General features: G+C 42.9%; 1 protein-coding gene across 4 annotated transcripts in view; it reads right to left on the bottom strand.

Annotated features, from left to right (window-relative positions):
* DYM (dymeclin) overlaps positions 1-19,071 on the bottom strand; it is a 216,500-nt gene that overhangs the window by 35,005 nt on the left and 162,424 nt on the right. For 3 of the 4 annotated variants that reach the window (XM_032675766.1, XM_032675768.1, XM_032675767.1), the window contains one exon: positions 9,498-9,680. In XM_032675766.1, the coding sequence (XP_032531657.1) occupies positions 9,498-9,680 (183 nt within the window). Of the gene's footprint in view, positions 1-3,876; positions 3,888-9,474; positions 9,681-19,071 lie in introns of those variants that run through there. The other variant, XM_032675769.1, reaches the window with a different exon arrangement.

Below are 19,071 nucleotides of genomic sequence, written 5' to 3'. Positions count from 1 at the left end.
CGAATTAATAAATTTACATTTTCAAGTACTGTGCACTGACATATGCCTATATTTCTATCTGTCAGTTCTGCACGTCAGGATTTTTTAGGTCTTCCTTTCTATAATTTGAGCTAGAAATTTACTCTGACTGTCGAGCATCAAAGTAAAATCATTATAGTTTCAATGACTCCTGGACAACAGGCTTTATGACAAGTACAAAATATCTCAGTATGAAAGTCTACATGATTTCCTGGGGTTTTTTGTAGCATTCAAAGCCACAGCAAGTGGATGGGGAAAAAAAAGTCCACAAAGTTCCCCTTCTCCCCAGATTAATAATCTGAAGTGCCCCAGGTACCTTCCCCATTACAGACTCCAGGCCCAAGGACCTGCACGTTCTCTCTCAATGCTCACATCCCCCAGTCACCTCCTCGGTGAGGCTGAGCTGATTTTCCCCATATTTCCCTCCCCACCCCCTTTTCTGTGACCCAGCTGGTCCTTGTTAGCTAGAACTCAAACTCAGTTAGGTCAGGCTTTAACTTTTATCCCTCTCCAAGCTCAGTAGGTCACACCAGAAGCAGACATCCCACCGGCAGTTCTCCATGTGGGACATCAGAAAACCTCCATTTCTATTGCTCCTTTCATCCAAAAAGAACACACTTTGCAAACCCCATCCCTTATCCCAGAGGAACTCCGCAGTCACGCAGGGGATCCAGAACTCAAAACAACACAAAAAGAGTCCAGGGAAAAATTTCAACACCTACTTAAGAGTCCTCTGGAAGTACCACACGAGCCACTTGGTAGAACCTGTCTACGCTTGAGCACCTGGGCACCCTTGGGCTGGAGGCAAGCACAGCTTTCCCTCATGGCAATGCTGACGGTAGTTCCCCAAAATCCCATCAGCTTCAGACACACTCTCCATGGAGAAATACTCATGTCCACTTGTAACTGAATCACAGCCTCAGTCCATCGAGTAATCTTTGTTAATTCTCCCAAGTAGAAGGGGGGAAAAGTGTATTATACTACAAAATCTCTGCTGAGCTCTCTTTGTTCTGTAGTGAGACACAGCTGGAGCCAGAAACCATTACCCTAATTATGCCTCCCAGCTCAGCTGCTGTTCATAAAACAAAGACAGCTGATGGCTCGATTACTGTGAGATTCAAATTTGTTGTTCCTTTTTGCGACCCTCTGAGCTGGGAGACTTGCTGGGATCTCTAGAAACTTACACCGAGTGAGACAGAGGCAGGTTAAAGTTGCTGGAAGTTGCTTTTTGAGGTTGTTATGAGGTTTTGGTCTTTTTTTTTTTTTTTTCTGTTTTGTTTTAAACAACAGAAGTATGGAAATTAGTCAAGAGAAAATTCAGGTTTAACCTTGTGTGTTGTCCCTACTATTATCTCCATAGTTGAAGAGAAAGGGAGAATTTCACTGCCTCTGGCAGACGCTGCAGGTAGGTTTTTACATTCTTACAGATAAGGACCTGTTGGATCTCTGTGATCTCTGATCCTTGGAAAAAAAAAAAAAAACAGGAGTAGGAAGACATGCTGAGTTCATAAGCAAAGGAGCTGGAAGGAGGGACCAGAAATAACAGAGGAAAATGGCAAGAAAGAGCTTGTGCAAAGAGCGTGAGGACCTCGGAGCGAGGCTGACATGGTTTTGGCAAAGAGTCTGGGACAAATTGCTGGTGGAGGATACACAGCTCACAGAGGAATGAGCAAGTTGCCCGCAAACTTCGAAAGAAAAAAACATCTTCCTGCATTTCAACACTCCTCTATTGTCAGTAATCACTGGTGAAACCCATCCTCGCCCAGGGCAGGCTTCTGCAGGGAATCCATCCCACTGGCGCTGCCTTGTTAGCTCAAGTTGTGCTAAACCACAACAAAAGCAAAATTTAGTATTTAGCTTTTAATTAAAAGGATAAAATACTATCATAATGCAAACGTAAAAAACCTGAATGAAGCTCACAGATACTACCTGAATTCTGACGTTTCCTATTTTGGAAAGTCAAACCCTTCAATCTTAACGTGTTTTTAAAAGACTTACGTTTTTGTGGTAAAGGTACTAATCTTGGCCAGGTAATATTTCACAAAGAACAAAAGCAAGACAGGCTTCCAGTATTTTCAGGCTATGTCAGCATTTCACAAAACTTTGAATGGCTATTTTTGATACACAGCTGATGACTGAAATTAAAAATACCGACTTTACAATACACCTGTAGGTGTTATTTGTCTTACTACTTCACACAGTATAGAATTGGAGTAACTCTCTTTTGGACCTTGAGAGCACAATACCCCAAGGAGATACTCAGGTACCCAATGAGTACCCCAATCAAATAAGAAAAAAGAAAAATAAAAATTAAAAAGAAGAAGATGAGTTATACAGAGAAGATCCTAAAAGAGGCATTTGCTTATTACCACTGTATCAGGAATAAAACTAAAAAGCATCCAGCATCACAGCCCTACTGCCCAAGCTCCCTCTGTAGCAGAGGGTCTAACACTTTACCTACTGATCTGGCCAAATGTAAAAATATAAAAGCTTAAAATTTAAGGAAGAGCAGCCTTTTCCTTTGAAAGTGCTTTAATTATCTTCTACCATTAAGTAACAGCTGCATTTAAAATAATAATGAAAATTAACAGATTTCAACTCTTTATCCAATTAAAAAGAAAATGAACCAGAAAAAACAAACTGGGTGAATAATAATAAATGAGTTTCAGGTTTTAGCACATGTTTTAAAGCTCAATGCTGAGCATATGACTGTAATGCATAAAAAAACACCCCCAGATCTTAGGGCAAATAAACAAGGCTGAGAGAGGGTGTCTTTTTGATATTCTGAAAATTAGTTTTCTCATTATTGAGGCAACTGGGCTAAGAAAATAGAAAACAAAGAAAAGGAATAAGAAGAAACTCCAGAAGTTGCTGTGAATTACTTGTATCCAAGCCCTGCTGAGTGCTGAAAGGCCTCTCCATGCAAGGAACATTACCCGTTCTGAAGAGCTCTCCCTCCAGTCTGGCTTCCATATTAACAGAGATTAAAAGGCACGTCTAATCCTGGGTTAGACAACCCCTCATCAGGAATATCTGATCACTGTCCAGATAAAACAATGCACTGAAAGCGACTGGCACAGTGCAGGGTCTAATCCTGGCTGTGCAAGGTACCCAGACCTGTGGTGTGATGGGCACGAGGGACGTGGCCTGGTCACCACTGGCTTGGGAATCTCCAGGCTTTGTATTAAAATACTGCTAATGTTTAGAAACAAAAACTGGTTTCTATAGTGATTTCCAAAATTGGTTTGAACCACAGACTCATGGAATGGTTTGGGTTGGAAGCGACCTGGAAGACCTTCCAGTTCCAAGCCCCCTGCCATGGGCAGGGACACCTTCCACTAGCCCAAGTTGCTCCAAGCCCCATCCAGTCTGGCCTTGGACACTTCCAGGGATCCAGGGGCAGCCACAGCTGCTCTGGGCAACCTGTGCCAGGGCCTCACCACCCTCACAGGGAAGAATTCCTTCCTAGAGGTCAATGAGAAACTCATCTTTAGTCCTTTTGTTTTCTAAATAATAAACTCAAATGTATTGTTGGAGATTAAAAGCACTACAAGAAAAAGATTAGCATGATTTTGAGGCGTTTTTCGTTCAAAAGCAATATTTTATGTTTTGGAGATTTATTTTTTTTTTTAATTCTGAGGGAACAACCAAAGTGTCTATTAATTTCACTCAACTGTTGTTTTCAATTGGGCTGCAAGGCTGAAGAAAAGAAGTATTTCTCTTTCCTACAGCATGCACCAAAGCAGCAGAGGTATCAGGGGCAAGATGTTTTCTCCACCTGGATTCTGTCAGTGGATGGTGAAGTGCTGTGAGGCCCGTGGCAGCCCAGGCAGTGGCACTGCCTAACTAACACTACAGCTACTCTCTTTCTCCTCCAGCTAAAAATAACAGCACAAAGCGCTGCTGCCTCCTCTGCCTGCAACTGTAAAGGTCAGCTCTGAAAGAGAGAGGAAGAAAATCACTCAGCACAAAATGAAAACATTTTGAACCTGTTTTTGTCAATTTTTAATTTTTCCCCCCCCCTTCAGAAAGCAATTGAAAGAGAAAAACACGCATTTTGACACTGGGTATTTTTATTTCCAGCCATGCTCACCACTTCGGGAGTGATATGATGTACTGATGGCGCACTGAAAGGAGACGAAAAGAAGAAAACAAACCTCTTGTCATAAAGCACCACAGGATTAGCACTTCAGCTAAGTAGGAAAACATAAATCACAGCTACATTCAGTTGCCAACAGTCATACCTGGAGCAAAAGGGAGGCAAAGCCAACCCTCTCTGATCTAAGAAGGGATGAAACAGCTCCAGGTGATTCAACAGCAGGAGAAACACAAGAGGTTTATCAGCGAACTTGAAGTACTGAAGCTTTACAGGTTCATCTTGAAAAGAGGAGCATGTTCAAAGACATGTGAACTTTTCAAGATGCTCTGCTCTTCTCTCCTCACTATTAGCAAAGCAAGTGGGGAGGAGTGGGGAGGAAAAAAGCCAGACAAAAAAGACCTAAACGAAAAAAACCCCTTAGAATGTTTAACCAGGCTCTGGTAATCAGCAGGATCAAGATTTTCCGACAGACATTTTAAGGAAAACCATGAAAAGTTAGTTCTCAAGTCCTGCAGGTCTTGCAATAGGAGTTGCTATGCCAGAGCCAAACCAACCCAACTGAGTTTAAAATCTAGCAGGGAAATGCCTTCAGAGAATTAAATTCCTAGTAGGAAATTGCACCAATCGAGTTCTTTGCAACACTAAGCCATTGCCCCCGACCTCCTGATTCCTATCAGACTATTTTGCAAACAAAATTCCAGCAGCTCCTAGTCAAGCCTGTCCAACCACACGGTATCTGTCACTCGCTCATAGGAAATACGAGAGCAGTGAAAGCCAAGGAGTTCTCGTCGTGGCCATGAACCAAATGCATCCATAGGAATGACGAGCGAAGATTCCCCACCAAATTCCTGACACATCTGAGGTTGCTGACCAAGCTACAGACCACCGCTGAAGCAGAGGCATACAGACAGTTCCCAGCTGAAATATTTCTGCACAAGGCCAGAAGAGGAACCATAACATTCCTCTCTGGTCACCATCCAGAAGAAGAATATCCCATTTAGCTAAACAAGATGCACAATATCCTATTAAGATGGCTTTATAAAATGAAAAGTAAATTAATAGGAAACAGAAGGTATTTTGATTTCAGTTTCTTCTCTACAGTATTAATGGTTCCCATATGTCCCCAATCAGCTGGCAATGGTGATTTTTAGATCCTTTATAAAAATCCAGGGACAAATAAGTAGTTTTCAATAACTGATGACCCTTAGACTTTTACCCATTCTTGCCTCAGTGATGATGCACACAGCGGTTACGTGTTATCTCCAGAGTAAATGGAATGGCACAAATCCTGAGGTGCAATCCAGAGTTACTGTGGCTAGGTCTGTACCACAGGTAACCCTGGCAATTCCTGCTGTGGCCAGAGCTCTGGAGGAGCTGCAGGGCCCCTTCTATATCCATCTGTGCCTACAGATCTGTTCTGGTCTGTCCTCTGCCCCAGCGTCATCCTGTCAAATGTCTGCTATCCAGAGGTCTCCAATGCTGAAGTCCCTGGAAACCTACCACAGTGCTTCATTATTATTAACCTTGGAAAGTGTTTCCTTATGACCTGCAAACCCACAAGTATGTGAAAAAGATTATTCCACTTCCTTTCAGAGCAATATTTTATTTGAAAAATGTCACATCACTTTCACCTTCCTTTGGCAAATCAGCACCTTCAGAGGTCCTGTTTTCTACAGCTCTTATTTCTCCCTGAAAGAAAGACTTTGAGGTTCTGGAGCGTGTCCAGAGAAGAGAATGGAGCTGGGAAAGGGTCTGGAGCAGCAGGAGCAGCTGAGGGAGCTGGGGGGGCTCATCCTGGAGAAAAGGAGGCTCAGGGGGGACCTTCTGGCTCTGCAACTCCCTGACAGGAGGGGGGAGCCAGGTGGGGGTCAGGCTCTGCTCCCAGGAAACAAGAGACAGGGTGAGAGGAAACAGAATCAAGCTGTGCCAGGAGATGTTAAAGGCTGGATATTGGGAAAATTTCTTCCTGGAAAGGGCTGTCAGGCATTGGCACAGGCTGCCCAGGGCATTGGTGGAGTCCCCGTCCCCGGAGGGATTTAAAAGCCGTGTGGATGTGGCACTTGGGGACATGGGTCAGTGATGCCCTTGGCAGTGCTGGGGGAACAGCTGGACTCCACAGTCTTGGAGGGCTTTTCCAACCTATATGATTCTGTGATTCGAAACCCAGCTAAGATGTCACCAGCATGAGTAGGCTTAGAGGACACCTCCAGGCTGTTCTCCATTTCCATACCCACACAGAACAACAGCAGATGCCTCTTTCTATTTGCACCATCAAGTACTCATTACTACTTCCTCAGAATATTTTCCAGCTAATTCTCCATCAAATTTTTAGCCTTTTCACCTCTTCTGTGCTTCCTGTTGGTTGATGAGAACATTATGCGCAACAGAGTAAAAACAGTAAGTATTAAAGTCAATATATGTCATATCTATTTTATATATTCTTGACAAGGCAAGCTGGCAACTGTTCTGGTGTCCAAAACTCATTACAGACGTCACATATTCTGTATTTTGGTCATATTTCTTCAATATGGAACATTACCATACTGTCTGTTAGTTTTTCTGCATGAAATACAAATCTGGACTACAGTTTAGGATCAGAGAATCTCATACCAATTGGTGGGTGGAATTTGCTGGAGCAGAGGGATGTCAAAGTGACCAGAGTGTAACATGCACCTTCTGCTCAGGTGGATCTCTAGTGCCATCTGATGATGGGAATCACAGAATCCCAGAATGGCTGGGGTTGGAAGGGACCATAAAGATCATCTCATTCCACTCTCTGCCATGGGCAGGGACACCTTCCACTAGAACAGGTTGCTCCAAGCCCTGTCCAACCTGGACTTCAACACTTCCAGGGAGGGGGCAGCCACAGCTTCTCTGGGCAACCTGTGCCAGGGCCTCCCCACCCTCACAGCCAGGAATTCCTTCCCAATATCTCATCTAACCCTGCCCTCTGGCAGTGGGAAGCCATTCCCCCTTGTCCTGCCACTCCATGCCATTGTCAAAAACTACACTCATGGTTCCACCATAGCACAGGTGTGGATAATCCAAACCCCCTCTGCTGTTTAATGACCAGAGAAAGTACCAAGAGAGGGTTGTAGCACAGCCTCTGTAGACATACTTGGGGGCTTCAGAATGGTAATTTCTCTTCCCCAGTCTTTCATTACCAAAAGCTGCAACAGCTTCTATTTCCACCTACAATTTACACAATTTGTGCTACAAAATTCCATTGATCACAACAGCCTGAAACCCAACACAGCTCCCCAATACATGGGAAGTTGCTGGATCCATCCTCTTCTGAATAACCAGCCTTGGCCACACGAAAAGCCTGGTCAGCTCACTATTCTGTTTGAAAGCAGATGCTTGGGATGGATGCTTAAATGAGAGCAGGAGAAGAATACGGAGATCCTCCCCATGAATACATCCTCTCAGCCTCCAGCAACATACAGTTTAGAAATTTATTGAGCCAAATCTTAAAATTTTTCTTTTATGACTCCTTTTAGAGCACATCTACATTTCAGACATCCACAATGTCCCACACAGCCATGAGGGTGGCGTTCCCAGCTCTACCACTGCAGAGAAAAGCCTGACAAGTTCTCAGAGAGAGAAACTCATTTTTGTTTTTCTCAGACCCTGCCCACATGGTCCCAGGCAAGCTCCCTGCAGTGTGTACAGTAAAACTAACACGATTTGCCACTTTTTCAAGGGATAGTAAGACCAGTTAGAACGTTTTGGCTGTAGCACACAAGACAAAGATTGGTTCTGTAAAGGATGGTAGTGCTGCCAATACTGTGTATGAAGTGCAGGACGTGACAGGGTAGACGAAGAGTCAGCTGAATCTCATCTTTTATTCAGATCTACAAGCCTGACAGCTCTCACCACTTGCCAGCTGGTGACAGGTACATTTTAAAAAAAAACAATTTTAAAAAATCTTTTTTTTGACATCCTTGCTTCTCTAACAAAGGAGCTATTTTAAAATTCAACATGCTCCCTTGGAAAGCCTTAAACAGTTTCTGAATGCAACTGGCATTATGCTGTAAGCCAATATTAAATAGTTTTGGGGAGGAATTGTTTAAATTTTTGAGGAAAACCAACATGTAAGTGTTACAAAGGAAAGGACATCCTGCTATCTGTGGGAGGCACGGGGCTGCACGCAGAAGGATCTGGACACCACCAGTTACCCTGAATTTGGATGAGTAACCAGAGAAGGTCCCTATCTCAGTCGAGAATGAAGGCTACTGTTATCTTCACTGCACCATATCCTCTTTACACAAGCTGAAAACACCTTGTCCTAATCATCCAGGCAGTATCACGGCGGCTGTAGTCTGCAGCTGCTGAAAGTTTGGAGAGTTTTGAGCTTCAAATTCTCCTCTCTCCAAGCTCTTGCAAGACCAGAAAAATATGAAGTGGGAAGAGAAGAGGAGGGGATAGGTACAGAGCAGGATTTCAGTTCCACTTTTAAAATTACCCTCCTTTATGGACCAGCAGATTTTTAGCCACACTAAATGTGTTATTCATTGCAGCAAGAGATTTAGCACCCTGCTCAGCCCTCCCTTTCAGTATTTTGCATCTAGTGTGGCTTCATGCATTGCTCAGCTCTGCAAATACTGACTGGAAGAAATGGAAATGTTTTTTACACATAAAATTTTTCTAGTAGGAATCGTTTTTCAAGTTCTCAATATGAGCATTAAAGCCACTATCAGATGCAGCAATAATTAACAACTGATTCCCAAAGTCACACACCATAGAGAGCCACAGTGGTTGCAGTTTCTCATCCACAGCTATTTTCTTTTGGGTTTTTTTTCTAAAATGTTTCCTTATCCAATGGGAAGATTGTTGTTTGTAGGTGAAAACAACACACAGCCCAGAGAATATGGCAGCTGAAGCCTGCTCTTAGCTATTGAAAAATAATTCCCTGTGATCATTAATAAGTTGGTGATGGGAGTAAGAGAAAAGAAAAGGATTGTTTGATGATGAAAATCTGCTTTTGCTCTCCTGACAGACCCGTTTCTATCAAGCGGCAGTAAAGAGAAGCTGATGCTGTCCTCTCTTTGGAGGGGTGAAAGATGTGTCAAAGCTTGGGAATTCCTTACCAGAGGCAACTCAAAATCCCCCTGGCTCTGCTGAGTTAAAGATATGGGAAAAGGTTGTTAAAGAAATTAGAGGGTTGGAACTAGCTGGTCTTCAAGGACTCTTCCAACCCAAACCATTCTGTGTTTCCGTGTTGCCCCGAAGTTGTTACAGCGGAGAACCCAGAAAATAGGAAAGAGAAACTCAAACTCAACACGTTAAAACAAACTGACGAAAGTGATGAATATTTCCACCTCTCAAAGGAGATCAAATAACCACGTGCAAACCACCCCTGGTATCACATGCCACTCACCAGATCTATGTTTTGCATGATGTCCTGGAAGGAAGGGTGAGTCCGGAACTGCTCGAAGAGATCCCGCTTGTAGAGCAGCGCGTACACCAGGTTCGGGTTGTGATGGAGGGAATTTGTCAGGCAGGAGTTGATGATCTCCAGCATCATTCTGATCACCTCCTCGATCACGTTCAGGTCTTGCGCCTTTAAGAAAGGAATAAAAGGTTAGTGTGCCCTTTTCCGCTGTAAAATACACTGAGTAATAAAGGCACCGCACATGTAATTATTATTAATGGAGCTATTAGATGGTTAATGTCTCTGTGGTGAGCAAATCTGGCACCCCAGTATCTGAAAAGAGATATGTTTTCTCCTTTAATCACCAAAATTTTAATTGAAATGCATCACACACTATAGTATTCAGCCTCACAGCTTGATTCTCTCAACAGGAGCCATCTCCTCATGACATAAAGCATTATCTTATAGCAATCAGCCAAATTCACCAAGGGTTAAATGAACTTAGTCTTCTCAACCTTTCCTATGCTAAGTAAAAGTGCTTCAGTTTATATTTAATTTAACACATTTTCTGTCGAGCCCCTGCTTGGGGGAGGAGGGAGAGAGAGAAGAGAGAAAAAATATCAGAAAAATAAAAAATGGCTGGTGAAAGAGAAAAGCAAAGACAGCAGAAGTAAAACTGACTGGATCAAACCCCACTGCACCTTGAACATCCATCACTGTTACCAGACTTTGTCCTTCTGAGCTTTTTTTTTAAAACTGTTTTTCTGGCATTGAAGAATACTTGTAATAAATGAAAAAGAAGAAGTCTCCTTTTGTAGTGCACTAAGCTTTAACACTCAAGATAAACTTGTAGAGCTTTTCATCTTGTCAGTGCCTTTGACAAACCATTCCTGATGATTCTGAAACTCAAAACTTTCTAAGCTGAACAAGCCGGCATATGAACTCCTGCCAGCCTTCTGAATTTCTCTCCCTGAGCTTCACATCACGATATTTCCAATATGATCATTCAGACTGGAGAGCTGTCTGTCCTCCCTTGGAATAGAGTTAAAAAAGGCAATTCTACCTTGCTTGTACCGTTTGGTCTCTCCATCACATCAAACACAGGACTGGGAGACTTTACAGGTCTGGCAAGAATGTGAATCACATTAAACCAGCCTGAGTTTTTCTGCTGGGTACAAAACCACTGAAATCACCAATATTTCCCTTTACCAACTGCCCACAAAGCTCATTTTCTGAGTTACCACATGGTACTTAAATTCTTCATAATAAGGCAGTACTTGTAACAGCACTTTGTTGGACTGCCATTCAACCTGTACATAGTTACTTTCTACTATAACGTAGCACTGTAGGAATTGTTACTTGCCAGATGTACATTCTTACCAAGGCAGAAGACAACACAGGAAGTTTTCGCTGTCCTGTTTAGACTCACGAAGAGCAAAATTCTTTGCTACCACTCTGGCTGCTTTCAATGCAAAGCAAAGGTGCATTTCTTCCTGAAACTGTAGATCACAGAATCCCAGAACAGTTTGGGTTGGAAGGGACCTGAAAGACCATCTCTTTCTACCCCCTGCCATGGGCAGGGACTCCTTCCCCTATCCCAGGTTGCTCCAAGCCACATCCAACCTGGCCTTGGACACTTCCAGGGATCCAGGGGCAGACACAGCTTCTCTGGACAACCTCTGCCAGGGCCTCAGAACCCTCACAGCCAGGAATTCCTTCCCAATATCCCATCTAACCCTGCCCTCCGGCAGTGGGAATGAAATAACTCCTTCAGCTGCAATCTGAAGAAAAATCCACACCTAACTTATCTTGGTAGTGATGCTTGCCTATCAACTTGGATTTATTTCAGAATATACTGGATTATGGCGTGTTTTTAAAAGCTCTGAGCACTGGCATAATTCACTCCCCCATGCAGCAAGGTGAGCTGGTGACCAAGACACTATCCTAAAATACATATTACATGACTTTTACAGAACATTATGATTCAGAATCAAGTGAGATCTATCCAGTTACCAGAAAGGTAAGAAAATGCACAACTACTTTTCAAAAATTAAATGCTTTTTAATAAAATATGTTCACCTTAAACCCCAGACACACAGCTAGTTGAAGCATAAAGCATTGCTAACTATCTTCAGCTAGGTTGGAGACTGCTGGTGGTCAGCTTCAATCAATGAAAAGTTGCAGAACTTATTGCTCAGTAGTTAAATATAAAGTTTTTAGGAGCTGATGGACAGAACCAACCATCTGTTTTTCAGCTGCCATGTTCCAGGTGAAGAATCTGGGACTCTAGTGAAGGAAAACAGGAGATACATTGAAGATTTTTACCCACAACTGACTAGATCAAAAACGAATAAGTTATAAAAAGAATGACCTCCATGAAAGATAGAGAAGTGGGACTGAATCCTGGTATTGCATATACGTTATCAGAAGAACTGTACTCTCCTATAATTAGTGATAGAAGCATTTCTAAAGGCTTAGAAGTCTTCAAAACAAAGGAAAAAACAAGCCAAGAGCCAAGGGCAGCAAGCATCTGGACGAGATAATGGAGAAATGCTGTAGGAGCTGATAAAATGACACGTGATTTTTCTGCTCTGTATCACCAGTATCAGGGTACAGCCCCTCTGCACCCAGACATGGCATCAAGACAGGTATAAACAAGGCTACAAAAATGTTTTGCCGTTGAAGTTTATCACCCTGAGTATTATTTTCGGAGTAGCTGAACACATCTGAAACGCTGCATGTGCATGGCCAAGTCAAGGACTACCCCACCATCCTCAGCAGCAGTGTAAGACTGTGGTGTTTTTGACTGGATTAGCTGTTAAACGGAAAGAAAAGCCAGATACTGATTTGCAGGGGATGAAGAGACACGTTTCAATCTATTAAACAGTACGTTTAACTGAGAGGAGTTCAAAGTAACAGCATTTTCCTATGCTTCCAATTGACAAATTCAATGTGGTATTCACATTTAAAATTATTACAGTATTCCTTTACAAAACAGGGCTCAGAAAATGGCTCTGTTGACACTGATGTGTACCAAACCTCCCCCACCTTTTTTTTGCTTTTTCGTTTATACCCCTGGAAATAATTATACCAATAATTAAAAGAAAGGTGGCAACTAAAAGCTTGGTACTGACTCTGTGAGACTGAAATTAAAACAGCAAAAGGGATGGGAATGCAGTCACAGCATCAAAGGGTAATCCTAGGGAACCAGCTCATGTTCCTTCTCCAGAGAGGAATTAAATGTGGTGCTTTTCTTGCAAAGATTCTAATTTTTAAGGCAAAAAGCCAGATGCTTGGTCATGTTCTAGCTGCACAAGGAATAAACCAGACAGCGACAGCTACAAGAAGCCAGGTAGAGTTCTGGGTAGTCTGGGTCTCTTTTGTTAAAAGAAAAAGGAAAAAACAAGTGATCACGCCAGAGGAAAGAGAATGGAAATAATTTGAGAGGATGTAGGGGAAAATACAACAAATGAGAACGTTATCTGGAGAAAAACAATTTGAGTTTGATACACACTACGAAGGAAGACACAAAAGTGCAAAAGCAAGGCACATGATGGGCAGAGTTGGATGTTCTTGGATCTGACCAGGCTGGAATACTTTTGCTTTCCTTACTGCAATACAATTGCTAATTAGCATGTCATCCTCCTGGGCAAAGAGTTCCGGATTCAATACTTACACGCTGATGCGTAAAACCAGTTGAAAAGTATATGGCTTATAAAAAAATCAAAGAAGTCAAGCAGCCTAACAGCAAACCCCAGGCATGTGCTCCTAGTTTGGGTCCTTACAGACATATTTACCCACCAAACACTGTCAGTGGAGGCTGCAAAAATTCAGTGTCACCAAAAACCTGTTTAATTTAGGGTACCCATAGAACATTCTGAGTGTTCATCTTTCTAATTCAGTTTGACATCAAATTAATTTTAATTTTTGTAATAATAAAGAACTGGTAAATAAAGTTCTGTTATGAGTTAATGCAAATCTCCAGCCTCTAAATGTCAACAATTCTCAGGACATAAAGGGAGGCACGTCCTTGTATGATTCAGCTTAAGTTTTATATAAGCATACCTCATGGGGATGGCCTCACAACCTGAGCTGGGGTAACACTTCAACTGCCCGTTACCAGCAGTGACAGCACAGCTGTATCCAAGGAAATGTTGGGAGTCTTAATTTCAGGCTGAAATGATGAATGAAATAATTATTTTCTTTAGGTTAAAAATTTAGACTTTCAATATGTAAAGGGGGCTTATAAGAAAGATGGGGGCAGAGTTCTTTGTAGGGTCTGTAGCAGTAAGAAAAGGGGTGATGGTTTTAAACTGGAAGAGGGGAGATTCAGACCAGATGTAAGAAGAAATTGTTTGCAATGATAGAGGTAAAACACTGGAACAGCCTGCCCAGAGAAGCTGTGGCTGTCCCATGCCTGGAAGTGTCCCAGGCCAGGTTGGATGGGGCTTGGAACAACCTGGAATAGTGGAAGGTGTCCCTGCCCATGGCAGGGGGTGGGAATGAGATGATCTTTAAGATCCCTTCCAATCCAAACCATTCTGGGATTCTATTCCATGATTCTAAAAACTACTGGTGCACAAACTTAAGTCTCATATCATGTCCACATGACAACTACATATTTCAGATTATATATTATTTGTATATTATTATCTATTATTATGTATTTATTTATTGCAAACTAGAATTCACTTAAATGCAACAATTTTTTTCCCCCCTGTTTTACCTGGATGTATAGTAATCCCCAGTCCAAAGTAACAAATAATTTTAAGCCTAAACAGGTCTATTTTGCAACTTTTTTTACAACTCTGAGATCTAACAGAGCACCCTTTCCTTTGTGGCAAGATCCATATGAATGGTGTTATGCACCACACGACAACAGGTATATAGATCCAGGTTGCTGCTGCCTGCTAAAGAAGCTCCATTTTTCATTGTGCACCCATATTGCAGTCATTTTCCAGACAAATAATGCTTTCAGCTAAACAACTACTAAATGTACAATTAGCACAAAAAAGCAGGAAGAAGCTAATCTGCCTCAAAAAACAAAACCTGAGCAGGGATGGGTAAGGCAATACCCTACAACTCTAAAATGTAAACAGGGTAAAAAATCAACACAACAGGAAAGGCACATGGTACTGAAGTCTTAATCCAAAGAAACCTGATAAAGTAAAGTCAGTGTGTCACATGTAATAGCAAAAGAAACACGCGATGGAAATGCAGGCTGACAAAAAAAAACACGTCCAAACACAGTCCTGAAGTTATTGCTTATGACAATAAATGGCTTTCAGCAAGTGGGATCTTGCTGCCAGTAATAGGATGCTTTGACATATGAATTTTCAAAAGGGCAAGTTTCTTTATGTCACAGCTTGGTGGCTTTAGTTCACAACAACTGACACTGCAGGTCCCTCTCCAGCAGAGCAAGGAGTGCACATAGTATGAAAAAGCTGTGAAGAAGCTACTTAAAACAGCTGGAGATGCTGTAACAGTTCCCTTCCCAGGAACTCCACAATTCACATCAGCAAAACCACCTTGGACTCACAACTCACCCAGGTGGTTCTGAGTGATCCCTTAAAGGGCATCTTCTCCCTTTGCCTCTCTAAGTCAGAGAATCCCAGAATGGTTTGGGTTAGAAGGAAACTTAAAGCTCATCTCATTCCACCCCACTGCCATGGGCAGGGACACCTTCCAGTAGAACAGGCCCCATCCAACCTGGACTTCAACACTTCCAGGGATCCAGGGGTAGACACAGCTTCTCTGGGAAACCTGGGCCAGGATCTCACCATCCTCCCAGCCAGGAATTCCTTCCCAATAGCCCATCTAACCCTGCCCTCTGGCAAGGAGAAGCCATTGCCCCTTGTCCTGTCCCTCCATCCCTTGTCCCAAGTCCCTCTCCAGGCACTGGAAGGGGCTCTTAGGTCTCCCTGGATCCTTCTCTTCTCCAGGTGAAACCCCCCCCCAGCTCTCCCAGCCTGGCTCCAGAGCAGAGGGGCTCCAGCCCTTGGAGCATCTCTGTGGCCTCCTCTGGACTCGCTCCAACAGCTCCATGTCCTTCTGCTGTTGTGGACCCCAGAGCTGGAGGTAGCTCTGCAGGTGGGGTCAAGTCCTCCTCTCCCAGCCAGGTAGGATGCAGGAAGAGGAGTCAGAGGAAGGTGCAGCAAGCACCAGGTACAGCACTCCATATATCAGGGAGGGCTGCACCATGTCTGTGTTGCTGCACCCACAGTGGGACCCACTCATCATCCTCAGCTCCGGGGCTGAAAGCTTCCATATGGATGCAGGGTTAGAAGAAAGGTGAGGGTGGACGCTGCTCAGGCAGCATTAATTATGGCTTTTCTCCATTCTGAGCCCCTATTCACGATGACTCACTATAATTTTTCATCAGTGAGATTCCATAATTTGCAAACATAAATCATAAAAATTTCTAGTCATAAATGACTACTTCCTCCATGACGCAGACATGACTATAAAGGCAATTTTGTCAGCAATGGAAAACAAAAGGACACACATCCCGAATATTTAACAGATACCAAAAAGACTAAGAATGCCAAATTAACCCCAAACAGCTCCTGCCATTCCTTTTACCAGGGAGAAACAAGGAGGCAAAATTTGGTAAACTGTTCCAGATCCATAAGCTGCACCCACAAAATGTATAGCTGAATGAACAGTTCAGTTCATTTTCCGTCACACTTTTTTTTCATCTGGCTTTGTACATGCTAAGGAATACTTCAAATAATTATGGTTTTGGACATTCAGTAGTTAGTTCTTCCATGCCTGCCTGAAAGCCACCTATTACAGACTCAAGGGTGGTTTTCCACACTCTTCTGTGTGGAATAGACAAGTGGCACTTCAGGGAATTTCACCTTGATAACATAATTTAACAGCATCCACAATTATAAATTATGTAAACTTCCCCTTCCTTTTTAAAGAGGAATATCTACAGTTAAATAGTTTCAAATAATTTATTTTTAGTTGCTTTAAGAGAAGCATATGTATCTTGTTTGTATTAGCTTTGGGGAGATTCCAAGAGAGCTGTCTGAATTTCCTGCATTTTCAGCAGAAAATAAAACCTTCAACAAAATAAACTCGCTCTGCCAAAGGAGTGGAAGAGCAGAGGGGAAAGAAGGAAGCTCACAAGAAAGCTGTTCTTACCCTCACTGAGCAAAGGAACTTCAAAGCCAAGCCTTTGGTGACCGGAATCTTATCTTCATCTCTTTTACTGGCAATACACTTCAGCTGTTCTATGTCAAACCCAGACAACTTTTGGTCAAGGAGGTATTAAGTGAAAAAATGCAGGGCCTATGGTGATTATAGCCTCAAAAAGTAACTCTGGCATCTCTGCTCACTGCTTAGAAAAGAAAGCAGAGCTGTCACACCAGAGCAAAGTTTGTTGCCAGACACTTTACTAAACAAACTGTCCATCCTGACACTCCTTCATTGCCCTCCTGAATAACTGAGCAAGCTAAAAGGGCGGGTTTTCACCCATGTCCAGCCAGCCCATGTAGTAACACATTTCCAATGAGGAACACAGTGATTCCAGCCTGTACCACGATGCCAAAGCTCACCACAGCCCACAACAAGGCTACGCTGCAGGAGATGCCGTGGTGGTGTGTCCTGTCCCAGGGAAAAAGGCCCAGGAGCTGCTGCTCCAAGAGAAAACACACTAAACAACACCCGCCAAGGCAGCAAACCCAACTGCTTGGAAGAAACCCTGTCTGCCACAGGGTTGGGCTTCCATAGCCACTGGCCAAGGAAAGACAAAGCTGTTTCTGAGAGCACGTGTATATGTGAGTGAAGGTGTAGGTGCTTTATTGGTACTTCTTATGTGACTTCATTGTGTTTGTTTATCCAGCTGACCTGCAGCTAATGCACAGCTCATCTCCTGGCCACACCTTCACTTTCATCTCTTCTTCCATCCATGCCCTTGCTACCTTGGAAATTCCAATCCTAAAACACTTCACGTTGAAATAACTTAATTTAGCCTTTACCTCTCTCAAAGTCCAAAATCAATCAAAAATACTATAAAATGGCCCAAATTCCCTCAGTGCTTTACTGATTCTTGGTGTTGCTTCACCATCCTAGACCTCTGCCCATTTTACCTGTTTACTGAGGACTTTACAGTTCAAAGAATCTCAGAATGGTTTGGCTTGGAAGGGACCTTAAAGCTCATCTTGTTCCATTGGCAGGGACACCTTCCACTAGACCAGGGTGCTCAAAGCCCCCATGATCAATCAATCAATCAAATCAAATTATTTTCATCCCAACTACCTTAGAAAAAGTAAATTACTATGCTAGGCATCTCTTCAAGAGGCAAGTTTAAGTTCACTAAGAAGCTCAAGGGGGTCCACCCCAGTGCCCCAAAAACCTGACAGTCACCAGCTAGGGGCTCCAACATTGCACACGAAAGAAGACAGCATTTCCAAACCACATTCAACAATGACAACAAAATGTCTGGCTTAGTAGAACTAAACCCAATCATTGCCTAAGGTCCCACAAGACTGGGGAAGCAACTGCTGCTAGGAAAATGACAGCATTCCTGCTAAGAAAATTAAAGTTAAAACTGTGAATTTGTATTTTTGTCAAATCATACTCGAAATACTAATGAGGTTCTCTTGTTGTTGAAAGGAAATGGAGATTTCTCCACTTCTCCTTGAAACTAAGCGGTATTCCCTAGAGGTATGGGAAGATTTTGTTTGGTTTGACTGGTAGAACAGGAAAGGACAAGTTCCCTGTGCAACCCCAACTCCACCATACAAAGGTAAATAGATCATTATGATACAGGCTTTAATTAACAGAACCCATCTACCTTGAGAAGAGTTCAAGGACTTTAAAGACATTCCTCAAGTGAAAAATTTCTGATTCCAGTCCTACACACTCAGCTTAGCTGCAAAATGTCACCAACAAATTAGTTTGGAGGAGTCATTCAGCAATTATTGCTGTGGGAACTGAAATCGTGATACTCATCATGGAATTAAGAATGGTTTGGGTTGGAAAGGACCTTGAAGACCATCTCATTCCAATCCCAATTCCACTGGTAGGGACACCTTCCCCTATTCCAGGTTGCTCCAAGCCACATCCAACCCGGCCTTCAACACTTCCAGGGATCCGGGGGTAGACACAGCTTCTCTGGGAAACTTGTGCCGGGGCCTCAGAACCCTCCCAGTCAGCAATTCCTCCCCAGTATCCCATCTAATCCTGCCCTCTGGCAGTGGGAAGCCATTCCCCCTTGTCCTGCCACTCCGTGATCCAGTAAAAAGTCCCTCTCCATTTTCTTGTAGGTTCCCTTCAGGTACTTCCTAATTCAATTTTTTTCAATTGCATGGCAGGTGTTATACACCACAAAGTTTCCCATTTATGTGTTTGATGTATAATGGTACTTACTGAAATCTGTAGACTTACAAGTATATTTCTTAAAGACAATTTCTGAAGAACCTCTTTGAAGGAAGCAAGTGGTCTTCCAAGAAGGAACAAACGTAACAATTGCGTAGGTTGGTACAGTCACCACATACACACTCATTTTTGTGTTTCAGTATCTACCTAAGACCAGATTTAATCATCCTTGTCATATCCTTATTGCTGCTTC

This window comes from Chiroxiphia lanceolata, chromosome Z (assembly GCF_009829145.1).
Source record: "Chiroxiphia lanceolata isolate bChiLan1 chromosome Z, bChiLan1.pri, whole genome shotgun sequence".
NCBI lineage: Eukaryota > Metazoa > Chordata > Aves > Passeriformes > Pipridae > Chiroxiphia > Chiroxiphia lanceolata.
The sequence above is the reverse complement of the archived record's forward strand: the minus strand, read 5'-3'. Positions and strand labels throughout refer to the sequence as shown.